This window comes from Polypterus senegalus, chromosome 9 (genome assembly GCF_016835505.1).
Source record: "Polypterus senegalus isolate Bchr_013 chromosome 9, ASM1683550v1, whole genome shotgun sequence".
NCBI lineage: Eukaryota > Metazoa > Chordata > Cladistia > Polypteriformes > Polypteridae > Polypterus > Polypterus senegalus.
Window position 1 is genome coordinate 131563863 of NC_053162.1, and position 14944 is coordinate 131578806.

General features: G+C 45.8%; 1 protein-coding gene across 2 annotated transcripts in view; it reads right to left on the reverse strand.

The window, feature by feature from the left end:
• Nucleotides 1-12488: 12488 nt before the first annotated feature.
• Nucleotides 12489-14944, reverse strand: part of whrna (whirlin a) — a 227853-nt gene continuing 225397 nt past the window's right edge. For both annotated transcript variants that reach the window (XM_039763881.1, XM_039763882.1), the window contains exon 12: nt 12489-14571. In XM_039763881.1, the coding sequence (XP_039619815.1) occupies nt 14389-14571 (183 nt within the window). In that variant the 3' untranslated portion in view covers nt 12489-14388. The remainder of the gene's footprint in view (nt 14572-14944) is intronic.

A 14944-nucleotide genomic window follows, 5' to 3' on the forward strand; every position in this document is an offset into this window, starting at 1 on the left:
AAATGAAGTTAAAGTTTTATCTGTATAATATAATAAATATATTTTGCTGCATTTCATCTTAAAAATGATATCGTCATCATATGTAAATACGCGCTTTATAAAGTGGCGCAGGTTGTGTAATATTATAACTGTAGTGCAAGTTTGCAGTGAGGTAATTGTACTTATAAGTACAAACAGTTCTAGAAGGAGCACTTGATTGGCTGCATTTAAAGTTCTTGGGATGAAACTGTTTCTGAACCGCGGGGTCCGTACAGGAAAGGCTTTGAAACGTTTTGCCGTGGCTGAGGTAGGGTGTGCTTGAAGCTGTATACCGATAATTTTCTTTCAGATCAGCTGCTGCTGTGATTCACACTCAGATACAGTGATATAAATACTCCGAGTGGTGCAGTGAGAGTAATATGGAAAAAGATGATCCGCTGTGGCAACTCCTAACGGGAGAAGCTGAAAGAAGAAGAAGAAGAAGGTGCAGTTAGAGTAACAACGCTAAAGCAGTTATGGTATTTGGAATACTATGACAATTCCCTGGACCGTTATATTGTTACAAGTTAATTACAATCAGATGCATTACACTAATAAACAATATGCGGTTAGTTTCAGTGTATTTATAAAGCCGCATCAGGAAAATAAGGAGTAACCACACAGGAACAGTAGCATTGCTTTGACGCTGGGTGCCGCCAGTCTGCAAAACCAAGCGGAGAACTTGTGTACGACAAGGTATGAGGTACCGTGGAAAAGTGCGTGGCTTTACGCCAAGTGTAGGTTTTATACATCGCGATTTGAACGTGGAAAAGTTCTTACGCAACATTTCTGTGCGTACGCACCGTTTATACATGAGGCCCCTGGAGTTTGACACCCCTGCACTAGAATGTCCAATGAAAAAGGCAACAAGATGTACAAAGAAAGAGGTATGTAAGGCATATCAAGATCGTACATGCATGAAATAATCGAAACAAATGAACTTCCCATTGTACCATTAAGTCTGTTTTAATAAACAGACATTTTGTGGTGCTATTGTTCATATATATATATATATATACACACACTATATATACATATTGTATATGTATACTGTATGTACTGTCACGCATGGGCGAGTAGGAGGCCGCGGGCGGACCCGAAAGTACTTCGAAGGACGTTTGTCGCTAGGGAATGGCGGGGTACTAACCTTTCTGCTTTCTCTTTCAGGAAAAAAGACGCTCCGCCACCATAACCTGACCGCACCGCGTCCACTTCCGCCCTCCCTCCGCCATCTTCCCTGACGTCACGGATCCCGTCATCCCTCACGCCTCCTTCCCAGCAGTCCTCCACTTCCGGCTCCGCCTGTATAAAAATGGCCGCCGACCCGTGTACAGACGTCGGCGCATAAGCAAATGTTGTGTTTGTGTTTTGACCTAAAAGAAAAGATTTTTGTAAAGAGTATTTTTTGTTGCAACAGTATACGGGGCCGGAAACCCCAACCCTTCATGCTGTGTTGTCTTTACTCTTTTACAGTGGCGTAGTCGGCAGGATAACTGCACTGAAGAATGACTGAAAGGCAGGACCTCAACACCGTGCTGCAGGGCATGAATGCCCAGATCCAGTCCCTGCAGCAAGCACAGGCTACTACTACCCGGGAGCTGGAGGCCGCGAAGGCGAAACTCGCGGAAGCCGAGAGGGTAAGGGCCGAACCGCCTCGTCCGAAACCTCCGTCCCTTGTACCAATGACGGAGGCGGACGACATCGAGTCATACCTAGGGATTTTTGAGAGGACGGCCACCCGGAACGAGTGGCAGCGGTCCGAAAGGGGCGCCCCTTCTGGCGCCTACCTAAAGGGCCCGCGCAGCGGGCCTATTATGACCTCCCTGAGGAGGAGGCCGCGGACTATAAGCTCCTGAAACGGGAGATCCTGGCGCGCTACGGCATTACGCCGAGCCAGCAGGCGAGTGAATGGCGGGCTGGCAGTTCGACCCGAGAAGCCGGCCCGAGCACAGGCCTTCGACTTCTGGGGCAAAATGGGTCGCTGGCTACGGCCCGAGGGCCCCCAAGCCCGGAAGGTCGTTGAACAAGTGGCCTGCGAGGGCCTGGTCAACGCACTGCCCGGCCCCCTCGCCCAGCAGGTTCGGCGCCATCCATATACGGATATGCCAGGACTCCTGGAAGTCCTAGAGCGCCAGCTCGTGGTCTTCCGAGCCGGGGGGGGCAGAACGGCTAGCTCGCGGGAACCGGCCGGGACGGGTGGCCATCCCCGAGCCCTCTCGACGCGCTGCAGAAGCACCTCCCAGAGCCCGAGAAAAGCCGGCCTCTCCGCGCTGTTACAAGTGTGGGGAGACCGGCCACCTGCTACCATCCTGCCCGCTGAACACCCCCATGGAGCCGATGGACTGCACCTGGACCTCGGCGGAAAGGTACTGTACTCCGCCGCACCCCTTGGCAAGTCCAACACGGGAGTGGTGTTAGTAAACGGGCACTCGGTGGTGGCTCTCTCGACTCCGGCAGCAACATAACCATTGTCGCTCGCCGTTATGTCTTACCGCGACAGTGGCTAAACAAACATGTACGGGTCACTTGTGTACACGGAGAGACCAGGGCTTACCGTTCCGCAGCATGCTATCTTTCCTGGAGGGGGGATTTGTCCAAACTGACGGTCGCGGTGTTGCCCAACCCCCTTTCCAGTGATCCTGGGACAAGACTGGTCGCAGGAAAAGCGGTAAGCCACGCACCACTCCTGGGGCCTCACTGGGTCTGGCTATGGAGGGACAAGGCGCCCTTCCCGCGGTCTCCACGCCATGCACTAGGGCAAGCCAAAATGGCGCAGGCACAAGGGGGGCGGTTTCTCCCCCAGCGCCCTGAGCCGAGACCTCCCACCGGCGAAGGGACGAGTCAAGGAGCGCAACCCCCCAGTCCTTTGTTAGATCCCCTGGACGGCCTAGACCACCAATTTCGCTCCACGCCTGCCTCATTTAAGAGGGAACAATGGAATGATGATTCCCTGCGCTTTGCCAGGAATGCGATTGTTCTGCCGGGCAGCTCACAAGCAGACGGCTCCATACCACGTGGCCCCTTCTTTGTCTTGGAAAATGATCTGGTGTATTGGGTGGCAACTCACGAGGGCGAGGTGCGGAAGCTGCTGCTAGTTCCGCGTACCTTCCGGCGGGAGGTATGCGAACTGGCTAACGCACACCTCTTGGCGCCACCTCGGGCCGAAAACACTGGAGAGGATCAAGCTCCGCTTTTACTGGCCCGGGATCAAGGAGGTCCGGCGCTTCTGTCAGTCCTGTCCGGACTGCCAGATTCGCCAGATTCCTAGGAGGGACCGTGCTCCTCTCGTCCCGATACCCCTGATAGACGTTCCCTTTGACCGGATAGGGGTCGACTTAGTAGGACCTCTGGAGCCCTCCAACCGTGGCCACAAGTATATATTGGTCATGGTTGATTATGCGACCACCAAAAACATTGCACGGGAACTTGTTAACCTCTTCTCGCGAGTGGGTATCCCCAAAGAAGTCCTCACGGACCAGGGTACCCCCTTCACCTCAGAAACGTTCAGGGAGGTTGCCAGATTACTGAGAATAAAGCACCTGAAGACGTCTGTCTACCACCCCCAAACAGACGGTCTGGTAGAACGTTTTAACCAGACGCTTAAACAGATGCTTCGCAAGGTAGTCAGCGCTGATGGCAGGAATTGGGACCAACTCCTTCCCCTTGTCCTTTTTGCCTACCGGGAGGTACCCCAGGCCTCTACGGGCTTCTCCCCTTTTGAACTGTTATATGGGCGACAACCCCGGGGACTATTGGATATCCTAAAAGAAGGTTGGGAGGCCGAGGCCCTTCCCTCCTCTAACATACTGGAATATGTAGCGCAACTGCGCGACAGGCTCACCAAAATCAGGCCTCTCCTCAAAGACCACGTGACTCGCGCAGGCAGCGCAGGTCCGATGCTATAACCGCAACTCCGTCCTCCGGGAGTTCCGCCCGGGATCGAGTTATGGTACTCGCTCCCACCTCCCACTCCAAGTTACTAGCTCACTGGCTGGGGCCATACGAGGTTAAGGAAAGAAAGGGGCTCGCCGACTATTTAGTCAAGCAACCTAATCGTCGACCGAGCGAGAGGATCTATCATGTTAACTTGTTAAAGCCATGGAAGGATCGGGAGGAAACTCCCGAAACACATAGATCCCTCTCCCTGTTCGCTAGCACGGTTGCCCTTAACCTCGGCGACGAGCTAACGCCCATACAACAGCAGGAGATTACGCAGGCCATCTTCGCCATCCCCGAGGTGGTGAGCGAGTCCCCAGGTCGGACTGCGCTGATTGCCCACGATATAGTCACAGAGCCCGGAGTAGTCGTCCGGGAGAGGCCATACAGACTCCGGAGGCAAAACGCCGAGGTGGAACTGGAGGTACAGCGGATGCTGGACTCGGACATCATCGAGGAGAGCCACAGTCCCTGGTCCAGCCCAATTGTCCTCGTTCCTAAGCCGGACGGGTCTTGGAGATTCTGTAACGACTTTAGACGTCTGAACCAGGTCTCCAAGTTCGATGCCTACCCTATGCCCCGCATTGGCGACCTCCTCGGCGGCTGGGTGCGGCTCGATATCTGACTACTCTTGATATGACAAAAGGGTATTGGCAAATTCCCTTAACGGCTTCTGCAAAAGAAAAAACTGCCTTTAGCACCCCTAGCGGACACTGGCAATACAAGGTCCTCCCATTTGGGCTGCACGGGGCCCCTGCGACCTTTCAACGCCTGGTGGATAGAGTGCTGAAGCCCCACCGGTCCTATAGTGCCGCCTACCTGGATGACGTCGTCATCTATTCCGGCACCTGGGAGGAACATCTATTGCAGCTCTCGGCTGTCCTCGCGACACTGGCTAAAGCCGGCCTCCGTATTAACCCCCGTAAGTGTTTCTTTGGCTTAAAGGAGGCCAAGTATTTAGGCTACCTTGTGGGACGAGGACAGGTGAGACCCCGTGTTCCAAAGTCAAAGACATCCTGGAATGGCCCCGTCCGAATACCAAGAGACAGGTGCAAGCTTTCTTAGGGCTAGCGGGGTACTACCGCCGGTTCGTGCCCCATTTCTCCGAAAGGGCAGCACCCTTGACTAGTTTGACAAAGAAGGGCGCTCCCCTGCATGTGGTATGGGACGACAGAGCGGAACACGCATTTAGTGACCTAAAACAGGCCCTTACGTCGGCACCGGTATTGCGGACCCCAGATTTTGGGCTACCCTTTATCCTCCAGACCGACGCTTCGGACACAGGCCTCGGCGCCGTGTTGAGCCAAAGCGTTGATGGTGTCGAACACCCGTGATGTACCTAAGCCGGAAATTGTTGGACCGAGACCAGGTACGCGGCGGTGGAGAGGGAAGCCCTGGCCATTAAGTGGGCCGTGACTTACCTCCGGTATTATCTGTTGGGTCGCGAATTCACTCTGGTGACTGATCACGCTGCGCTTCAGTGGATGTCCCTTCACAAGGAGTCGAATCCGCGGGTCACCAGGTGGTTCCTGGACTTGCAGCCCTATAAGTTCACGGTCACTTATCGCCGCGGCGGCCTTCAGGCCAACGCCGATGCCCTCTCCCGCATCCACGACCTCTCGGTTAGGTCCGCCCGACCGGATGGTCTTGGGCTGAGGGGGTCGGTCACGCATGGGCGAGTAGGAGGCCGCGGGCGGACCCGAAAGTACTTCGAAGGACGTTTGTCGCTAGGGAATGGCGGGTACTAACCTTTCTGCTTTCTCTTTCAGGAAAAAAGACGCTCCGCCACCATAACCTGACCGCACCGCGTCCACTTCCGCCCTCCCTCCGCCATCTTCCCTGACGTCACGGATCCCGTCATCCCTCACGCCTCCTTCCCAGCAGTCCTCCACTTCCGGCTCCGCCTGTATAAAAATGGCCGCCGACGCGTGTACAGACGTCGGCGCATAAGCAAATGTTGTGTTTGTGTTTTGACCTAAAAGAAAAGATTTTTTGTAAAGAGTATTTTTTGTTGCAACAGTATACGGGGCCGGAAACCCCAACCCTTCATGCTGTGTTGTCTTTACTCTTTTACAGTACAGATATATATATATATATATTTTTGGTGTTGCTATTAGTTTACCACACTTTTTAATTGATTGGCAATTCAAATGGTCATAGGTCAACATGAATCATAACTCAAAATGTGTTTCAGTTTTTTCAAGTGGTTGAAACCTTTTATGTTTTCAGTACAAAGGAATCAATTCAAATTGACTTAATGATTTTCTAATCAAATGACATCATGCTCCAAAAAAAGCAGAGTTTGGCAGCTGGTGGACACCCTGCTCACTTTGTGCTGATTTTCTGTTTCTTCCTATGCGATTAAGTGGGCAGTTTTTATAATTTGTTCGGGATGAGAAATCTAGCAAAAAAATCACCGGGAAGTTCTCATACAGTGGTGCTGTATGCTGTGTGGTGGATGGCCAGGGTCCATGACTGGCCGGGATGCCCCTTTGTTATATGCTCGGGGTGGCAGCCATGGACTGTGCAGTACCTCCCCCTGGATGCTAGATGGCCGCCCCCCTTGGTTGCCTCGATTTCCTGCAGGGCTCCTTGGAAATTGGAGTTGGGTGCAGCCCTGTTGGGTCATGCAGGTGCTGCCAGGGGGTGCTGCAGCTGGTACTCCTGAGCCCTTATGGGCAGTGTTTTTACCACACCAGGAAGTGCAGCCGGAACTCAGAAATCAAGCACCTGGAGCACTTCTGGGTGAACTATAAAAGGGGCCAGCAGCCACCAATCCGGGAGCCAGAGTCGGGAAAAGGAGGACAGGGTTGCCTGAGAGGAGTAGTGGAGTTTGATTAAGAGTGTGCTTTGCTTTGTTGTGGGTGCTTTATTTACACTTGGGACTGTGTTGTGCCTGTGGGGATTACGGGGAAGACATGCCCCACAAGTGAAGAAAAATAAAAGTTTATTTATTTTAACGTGCCTCTGGTGTGAATCTGTGTCAGGTCAGGCACCCATATAGCACCTTGTTACAGCAGATAATAAGGAAATTGCAGGTATGCATGTATCCTTTAGTTCTGCTTATCTTCATTGGTCACTTAGCAGCATTTGTCACCCCCTTCAACCCGGTTACTTCTGTTCTTGGATAGCAGTCATGTGATGGAAAGGCTGAAAAATAAAAAGGTGATTTGAACTTCACTTATTGCTCTACCATTGGTCTTATTGATTGTTATTTCTGTATTCATGACTTTGAAAGAAGTGGTAGAGTAGCCTTGGGAATGTACAATAAATATCAATTGATTTGACTTTGCACACAGTAAATACAAAACATAATGTTAAAACATACACAGAGAAACGTCATGCAATATATATACAAAAACATTCAAACATATAATATGAACAATTTTGAGAATATATAGAAAAGTAGATGCCAGCACTCCGCTCTCACCTCATGCCTTGGTAATGATCCTCCCACAGATTTGCCTACAGAAACTTTTCATGACTTTTACTTTCTCTACAGTTAATTCTGATCATCTTCTAGGTGCTCTGCCAGAGGTCTGGAGGCGACCACAACAAAGCCATTCCGAAAGGAACTCACTAAACCATTCAAATTGATTGTAACAAAGTCGGTGTGTACAAAGGGACTTAATCAGTGTGAGCTTATGGCCTGGGAATATCTTGTTTCTGATGAACAATTCCAATCCCTGGTCCCCATCATGAATGAGGTTCAATAACTTACCTATGCCTCTCGGCACCGGGTAGACACACAATGAACCATACAGTGTAGTATGTGCTCAGCATCATAGACCTGTTATTGCTCAAACTCACGTTTTGCTGCTGTATGATGGGTCTCTCAAAAATTTTTTTCTGCTGCTCATGGCAGTGAATAGATTCAAATAAACTACAGGTGTCCCAAAATGGGTTGTGGTGTTATGGGTCCACAGCTCTCTCAGCAGAGGCCAGTTTTAGGTAAATAAATAATCACTGCACTCGCGGCTTAGTGAGTGGACGTGGTGGCTGCAGCGGATCTCAGGGCGATCTGCGGTCTGGGCATTTCTCACCTAGTGCACAGTTGAGGAACTACCCACATCGGTGATTGTTCCTGGGGTTGTTAATGTACTGCAGCTGCTATGGCCCCTTTCAATATATAGAAGCACGAGTCGGCTAGGAAGGGGAGAAGAACAAAGGATTTTAAAGGATCGTTTTAAAGGATTGTTTTTGTTTCTATTTTTATTTTAAACCTCCACGATTCACTTCTGCTTTTATTGGATTATTTTATTTATTTATTGAACTTTTTGAACCACTGCACTTTATTTAACTTTGAACATTATTTTGTTTTACTGTTTTAAATAAAAGCACATTGCACTTTGTACATCATCCCCTTTCTCCATTGTTACTGCCTCAGTGTCTAACTCATCAGTAACATTACCGACGGTGTTGGGTTCAAGGGCTCCCGAACAGCAGATGGGAGCATGGAGCTTTTGTAACAGCATATAAGCAAATCTGCAGGAATGGAATACTCCGATAGCGAGGATTTACTTTATATACAAGCATTTACATTGTTATATTGTTATGTATTGTTGAATGATACCAATTGTGCTGTCTCTGGTGCAGCGTTGAGACTGGCTGATCACTGTTTGATTCACCTGCTCCCAACCTATACGAATAAGTAAAAGTCATATAAGCATATGAATAACACAGTCAATAAGTATATACATAATATATAGTATATATATTATATATATATATATATATATATATATATATATATATATATTGTGATGTATGGCCAGCTGTTCATCCCGGCCAATACCCCCACGCCGCCAGGTGGAGCCCTCTCTGCAGTATGGCGGTGCCCCGAAGTCCAGCAGGGCATTATGGACATTGGAGTCTTTATTCACAGCCCTGCTGGATACCATGGGGGCTGCCAGGAGTCGCTGCAGGGAGGCCCAGAAACTATTTACCTTATGCCCAGGAAGTACGTCATAGTCACATGGACAAAGAGAACGATGTGCTTCCTGGGTGAAGAAAAAAGGATTTTTTATCTGACCCAGAAGTGTTCCAGGTCACATGGACAGAGAGGGTGAAACACTTCCGGGTTAAGCAGTATAAAGGACTGTGGGAAATCCCAGACTGACGAGCTGAGTTGGGAGGCAGGGTGGCTAAGTGTCTGGGAGTGGAAGATTGGTTATTGGATTATTGTATTGTTTATTTGAGAATTGTGGAGAGGAGCGTGCTTTGTGCACATTATTATTATAATGAATAATAATTGGACTTTTTATCTGGTGTCTGACGTGTGGTCTGAGGGTACAAGGGTGCGAGGAAACCCTTAATCTGTCACTATATATATATATATATATATATATATATATATATATATATATATATATATATATATATATATATATATATATATATAATATATTCTATTAAAAAGATCCTGGGACGAGATAAGACTTTTTAGCCTGGAGTGAGATACTTTCACATCCTGCGAGACGAGACATGCCAAGAGATTTAACCACGTCCAGGGACGGAAATAAAAGACAACGAGTAGATGATGAAGTAGAACGTCGTAAAGAATTCAAAAACGTTTGTGCGATACACATGCAGAGCAGAGCAGGTTAGAGATAATGAAAGTACTAAATTCAAAAGTCTCAAAAAATGATAGTAAAGATCGCATTAGCGCAAACAAAAAGAAATTATTACTCAGTGAAATAACAGAACAGAGAAAAGAGATCAAATATATTGTTTGGATTTAAACTTTAGATCGTCAAATTCGTATTGCCATCAGAGAAAAGTAGTGTTTATTCCCAATGAAGAGGCGTATCCATGAGAATGAAAGGATTTGTTGTTTGGTGAAAGTGAAATCCACATACGCGAGCGGCAGAGACGTGAGTGGCTGGTGAATAGTGCAGGCCAGGGGAGTAGGTGAGCGAAGCGAGCAGGGGGTAAAACACACACACACATATATATATATATATATATATATATATATATATATATATATATATATATATATATATATATGTATATATATATATATATATATATATATATATATATATATATATATATATATATATATATATATATATATATATATATATATATATATATATATATATATATATATATGTATATATAGTCATGCGCCAACCTCTGGCTCCGTTTGGGACTGACTATTTGGACATACTGTATGTCAAATTGACTGTATGTTGGTCACAAAGTGTACAGGTCATTGCAATTGAGTTGAGGCTCTGTGGGTCTGGTGTGGGTCACTGGAACTGGCGGTACATAGTATAACAAACTGATATTCGAGTCTCAGCAACCTTTTTTCAGAGGTGGCCATGGTGATTGATCAATACTGTATGGATGACTATCCCCTCCACTTGTCGCTCACATGTTGGTGCTTCATGGTGTTCATTACATTATGGGGAACACTCATCATTCATTTGTTGGTGCTTTGTAGTGATCAATCAATACTTCATGGGGAAAAATTTGGGTAATGTAGTGGGACTGAAGAAATTAGTCATAAAAGGAAAGTACCAGCTCATCTCTTATTCACACCCATATATCACGAAAATAAATTAGAGGGAACATTGGCCATAAGAACAAGTGGCCAAAACCTGGTTGGTAATAAATCATTGTATGACTCTGTACATACAAATACAGGTATCGGAGAGTGGTGAATGTTGCATATTGATTAACAGATGAAACATTTTCACTTTACACTGTATACAGTAGGTGGCGGTAATGCCTTATAAATATATTCCATTCAAACACCATAAGCCATGCCAATGGCATATTCAATTTCCTCATTTGTTATATTTGACTACATTTCAGATTTCTATTCATGTTTATGGAGTTTAAGTTTTCTGCCCAATTGTGCATTTGAACTATTGCCTGCTTATTCTGACATTGTTTCTGGGATTCCAGACAGTAAATAATTATTACATTATTTACTTACTTGTTTCTTCTGCTTCTTTCGGGTGCTCCCGTTAGGAGTCACCACAGCGGATCATCTTGATCCGTATCTTCCCGTCCTCTACATCATGTTCTGTTACACCCATCACCTGCATGTCCTCTCTCACCACATCCATAAACCTTCTCTCAGGCCTCCTTCTTTTCCTCTTTCCTGGCAGTTCTATCTTTATCATCCTTTTCCCAATATACCCAGCATCTCTCCTCTGCATATGTCCAAACCAATGCAATCTCACCTCTCTGATTTTGTCTCCCAACTGTCCAATCTGAGACGACCCTCTCATGTACTAATTTCTAATCCTGTCCATCATCGTCACAACCAGTACAAATCTTAGCATCTTTAACTCTGCCACCTCCAGCTCTGTCTCCTGCTTTCTGGTTAGTGCCACTGTCTCCAACCCATATAAGAAAGCTGGTCTCACTACCATCCTGTAGACCTTCCCTTTCACTCTTGCTGATAACCGTCTGTCACAAATTACTCCTGACACTCTTCTCCACCCGTTCCACCCTGCCTGTACTCTTTTTCACCTCTCTTCCACAATCCCCATTACTTTGTACTGTTGAACCCAAGTATTTAAACTCATCCACCTTCACCAATTCTACTCCCTGCATCCTCACCATTCCACTGACCTCCCTCTCATTTACACAAATGTATTCTGTCTTGTTACTACTGACCTTCATTCCTCTCCTCTCTAGAGCATATCTCCACCTCTCTAGGGTCTCCTCAACCTGCTCCCTTACTCTTGCTACAGATCACAATGTCATCAGCAAACATCATAGTCCAAGGGGATTCTTATCTAATCTCATCTGTCAACCTGTCCATCATCATTGCAAATAAGAAAGGACTCAGAGCCGATCCCAGATGTAATCCCACCTCTACGTTATATGCATCTGTCACTCCTACTGCAGACCTCACCATGGTCACATTTCCTTTGTGCATATCCTGTACAACTCTTACATACTTCTCTGCCACTCCTGACTTCCTCATACAATAGCCCAACTCCTCTCGAGGCACCCTGTCATATGCATTCTCCAGGTCCACAAAGACATAATGTAACTCCTTCTGGTCTTCTCTAAACTTCTCCATCAACACCCTCACACCAAACAATGCATCTGTGGTGCCCTTTCTTGGCATGAAACCATACTGCTGTTCACTAATTATCACCTCTTCTTAATTTAGCTTCCACTACTCTTTCCCATAACTTCATGCTATGGTTTATCAATTTTACTCCCCTGTAGTTACTAAAGCTCTGCACATCCCCCTTATTCTTAAAAATTGACACGAGTACACTTCTTCTCCATTCCTCAGGCATCCTCTCAAATTCCAAGATTTTTAACCAGATTGTTTAATGGAATTTTGGAACCTGTTTCTTATGCACCCCAGATTTCCTCCAAGTTGTTGAGGTGTGCACTCCATTCTGGGTTCAAGGAAATGTTCATGATGTTCTTAAGATTGGTCTTCCTTGCCTTAGAAGCTGCTGTCATGTGGAAGGTGCAGAGAGGTGGCACAATGGTGACAACTGCTTGAAAGTGTGCATACATGTTAGAGAATACGTTACTCCATAAGTTTATTGCGAGTTCTCTTTATTGGAAAATTAAAATGCACTAATTCTGTATAAATGCCAAGACTACATCAGCAGTTTACAAAGCTTCTTACTAAACTGTACAGGACAGCAAAGCAGAGCATGGAAAGGGGATGGGGCTCTAAAACAAAAAGAAATGTTGCAAGAATAAAGGAGGCAGTAATAATGAGGCACTTCATGGTGGTGGGGGGGGTGCGGTGTGTGGTTGGGTGGGGGTTTCTTTAGCAGCATGCAGCACTCTTGGCACCAACTGTGGCTTTCAAATGTGCCCTGTGCTCCTAGGAAAGCTGTTGTAGTCCTGCACTTCTAAACTTGTATTTATTTCAAGATGGTAAAAATAGTGCCTTTTCAGAGCACCAATCCCAGTCCATTTATTCAAAACAACTGCACAGATCTCTTCTAGAACATCATAACATTACACTCTAAGCACCTCACTTATCCCCTTTACAAATGGTTATTACAAGTTGCTAATACAGGACTGTGTGCTCCAAAGACATCATTCATATGCTGTCTCCTCCTGAGTATTGTATATTTCACATGTACAGCGCATCACCATATACTCATTGGACATAATTTGTAACTTCTTTATTAAATGTATGTCTCCTCATTAGTATATACTGTAGTTCCAGTTGCACTGGAATTAGAAAAACTTGATTATGAGGGGAAAATAATAAAAAAAAATGAATGCAATCACAATTGCTTACCAGCAAGTTCAGCCAGACGTGTCTTTGATACACACATTGGTGGCTCTTGCCAGGATAGGACTCCCATTTCATGGGTTGTGGTCTGCAATATACAGTGCTGCTTCATTTGCGATGCAGACAAGGGGATGCCCGCAGAAAAACATTAAAAAAATTCACAGAAGGGGGTGGGAAGTGAGTGAGCTAGACATCACTGATCTTTATTGATGTGAGACATTATAAAATAAGAGCTGAAATATTGCAGAGTGCAATGGCAGCAGCAGTTACATCCCCTGGAGGCAGTGCCAGCATCCAGAGTTATGAGGAACACCACAGAAGCAGCGCAAAGCTCATATGTGTACAGTGCCTCACTAGTTCAATTGAATTGTCTAGAAAACTAAATGACTCCTTGATCTTGATTTTCAGAATTCTGGATAAAGCCTGTCAAGCTGTTCACCTAACTGGACCCCTAATGTCATCACACAGCTCACATTTCATCTTTGTCTGGGATTATGGGAACTTGGCTATACTAAGCCTGTTAGTGGGCCTATGCACCACATATTAATATATTCTGTTGAATCCCACATGAAATAATACTAGGCACACAGAGATACTGCAATGTCACGTACAAGCTACTCTCACAATCCAATCTTGAAGAGTTTTTGCATCTGAATTAATTTTACATGTGATCTCATAATTTAGGTCTTTAAGGTAGCCAGTTAGACCCTTGGATGTCATTTTTGTCATAAACATATACTGCTTTTACAAAGAAGCTTTATAATGTGATGAAAACTAGACAGAGAACTAGGAGCTGGGTCAACTCCAGGGTCCTCCAGGCATGCATTCAAGCAGCTCTGGGTTCTATTATCTGAGGCTATGAGTGCATCCACTGCACACACAGTGCTGACAAAGCCCATAGGTTTTGAGTTGTCCAATTAGAATCTTCACTGCTTCCTGCTAGGAAGTATAATACAGCAAATCTTTTGCTCTTCTTCAGTACCATGCTATGTTGTCCAAGGAAAAAAGGGAGCAACAAGAAGTTCATTCAGGGCTCAGTGAGGGATTCTAATTTGCTGTACACCCTTGTAAGGATTATATTTAAGGATTATATCTCTAAGGACTGGAGCCCAGATTCAGTACCTAGGATTGCATTTCATCCATATCCCCTTGATGGATGGTGGAGAGTCATGAAGGAACAACACCTTCTGCTAAAGGGCCACATTAAATTCTGTCACAAGGAAATCAATGTAGTCTCGCTCTTTGGTTTTGAATGCTTCTGCAATCATGCGGGCTGCATCCTTGTGTTCCTTCCCACGTAGTGAGACACCGTTCACCTCCAGGATGACATGACCCACCTTCAATTTGCCACAGGCATGTGCTGATCCACCTCTCTGTTATAAAATACAATATAAAGCATTACAATTAAGAAATAAGTCAATTCACATATAATAAAAGGCCTAAGTTCCAAAAAATAATATAAAAACTTAAAGGATTTTATAGCATTTTGAGTGACCATCAATAATCTGCTAGAAAAAGTTATAGGTTTCCATAAAAAGTATAAAGTTATAGAGTTTCAGCAGTTTGACTGATTCTCAATAGACTTTGAGTAGAACCAACGAGTTTTCAACAATATGTATCATTATTGGTGTGTAAGAAGAACAAAAGGTTTTAGGTTTATTCAAAAAGACTTTATGCATTGCAAATTAGACAGAAATTCAGAGTTCAGGTCAACTCTGGGGTCCTCTATGCTTGAATTCACCTGAG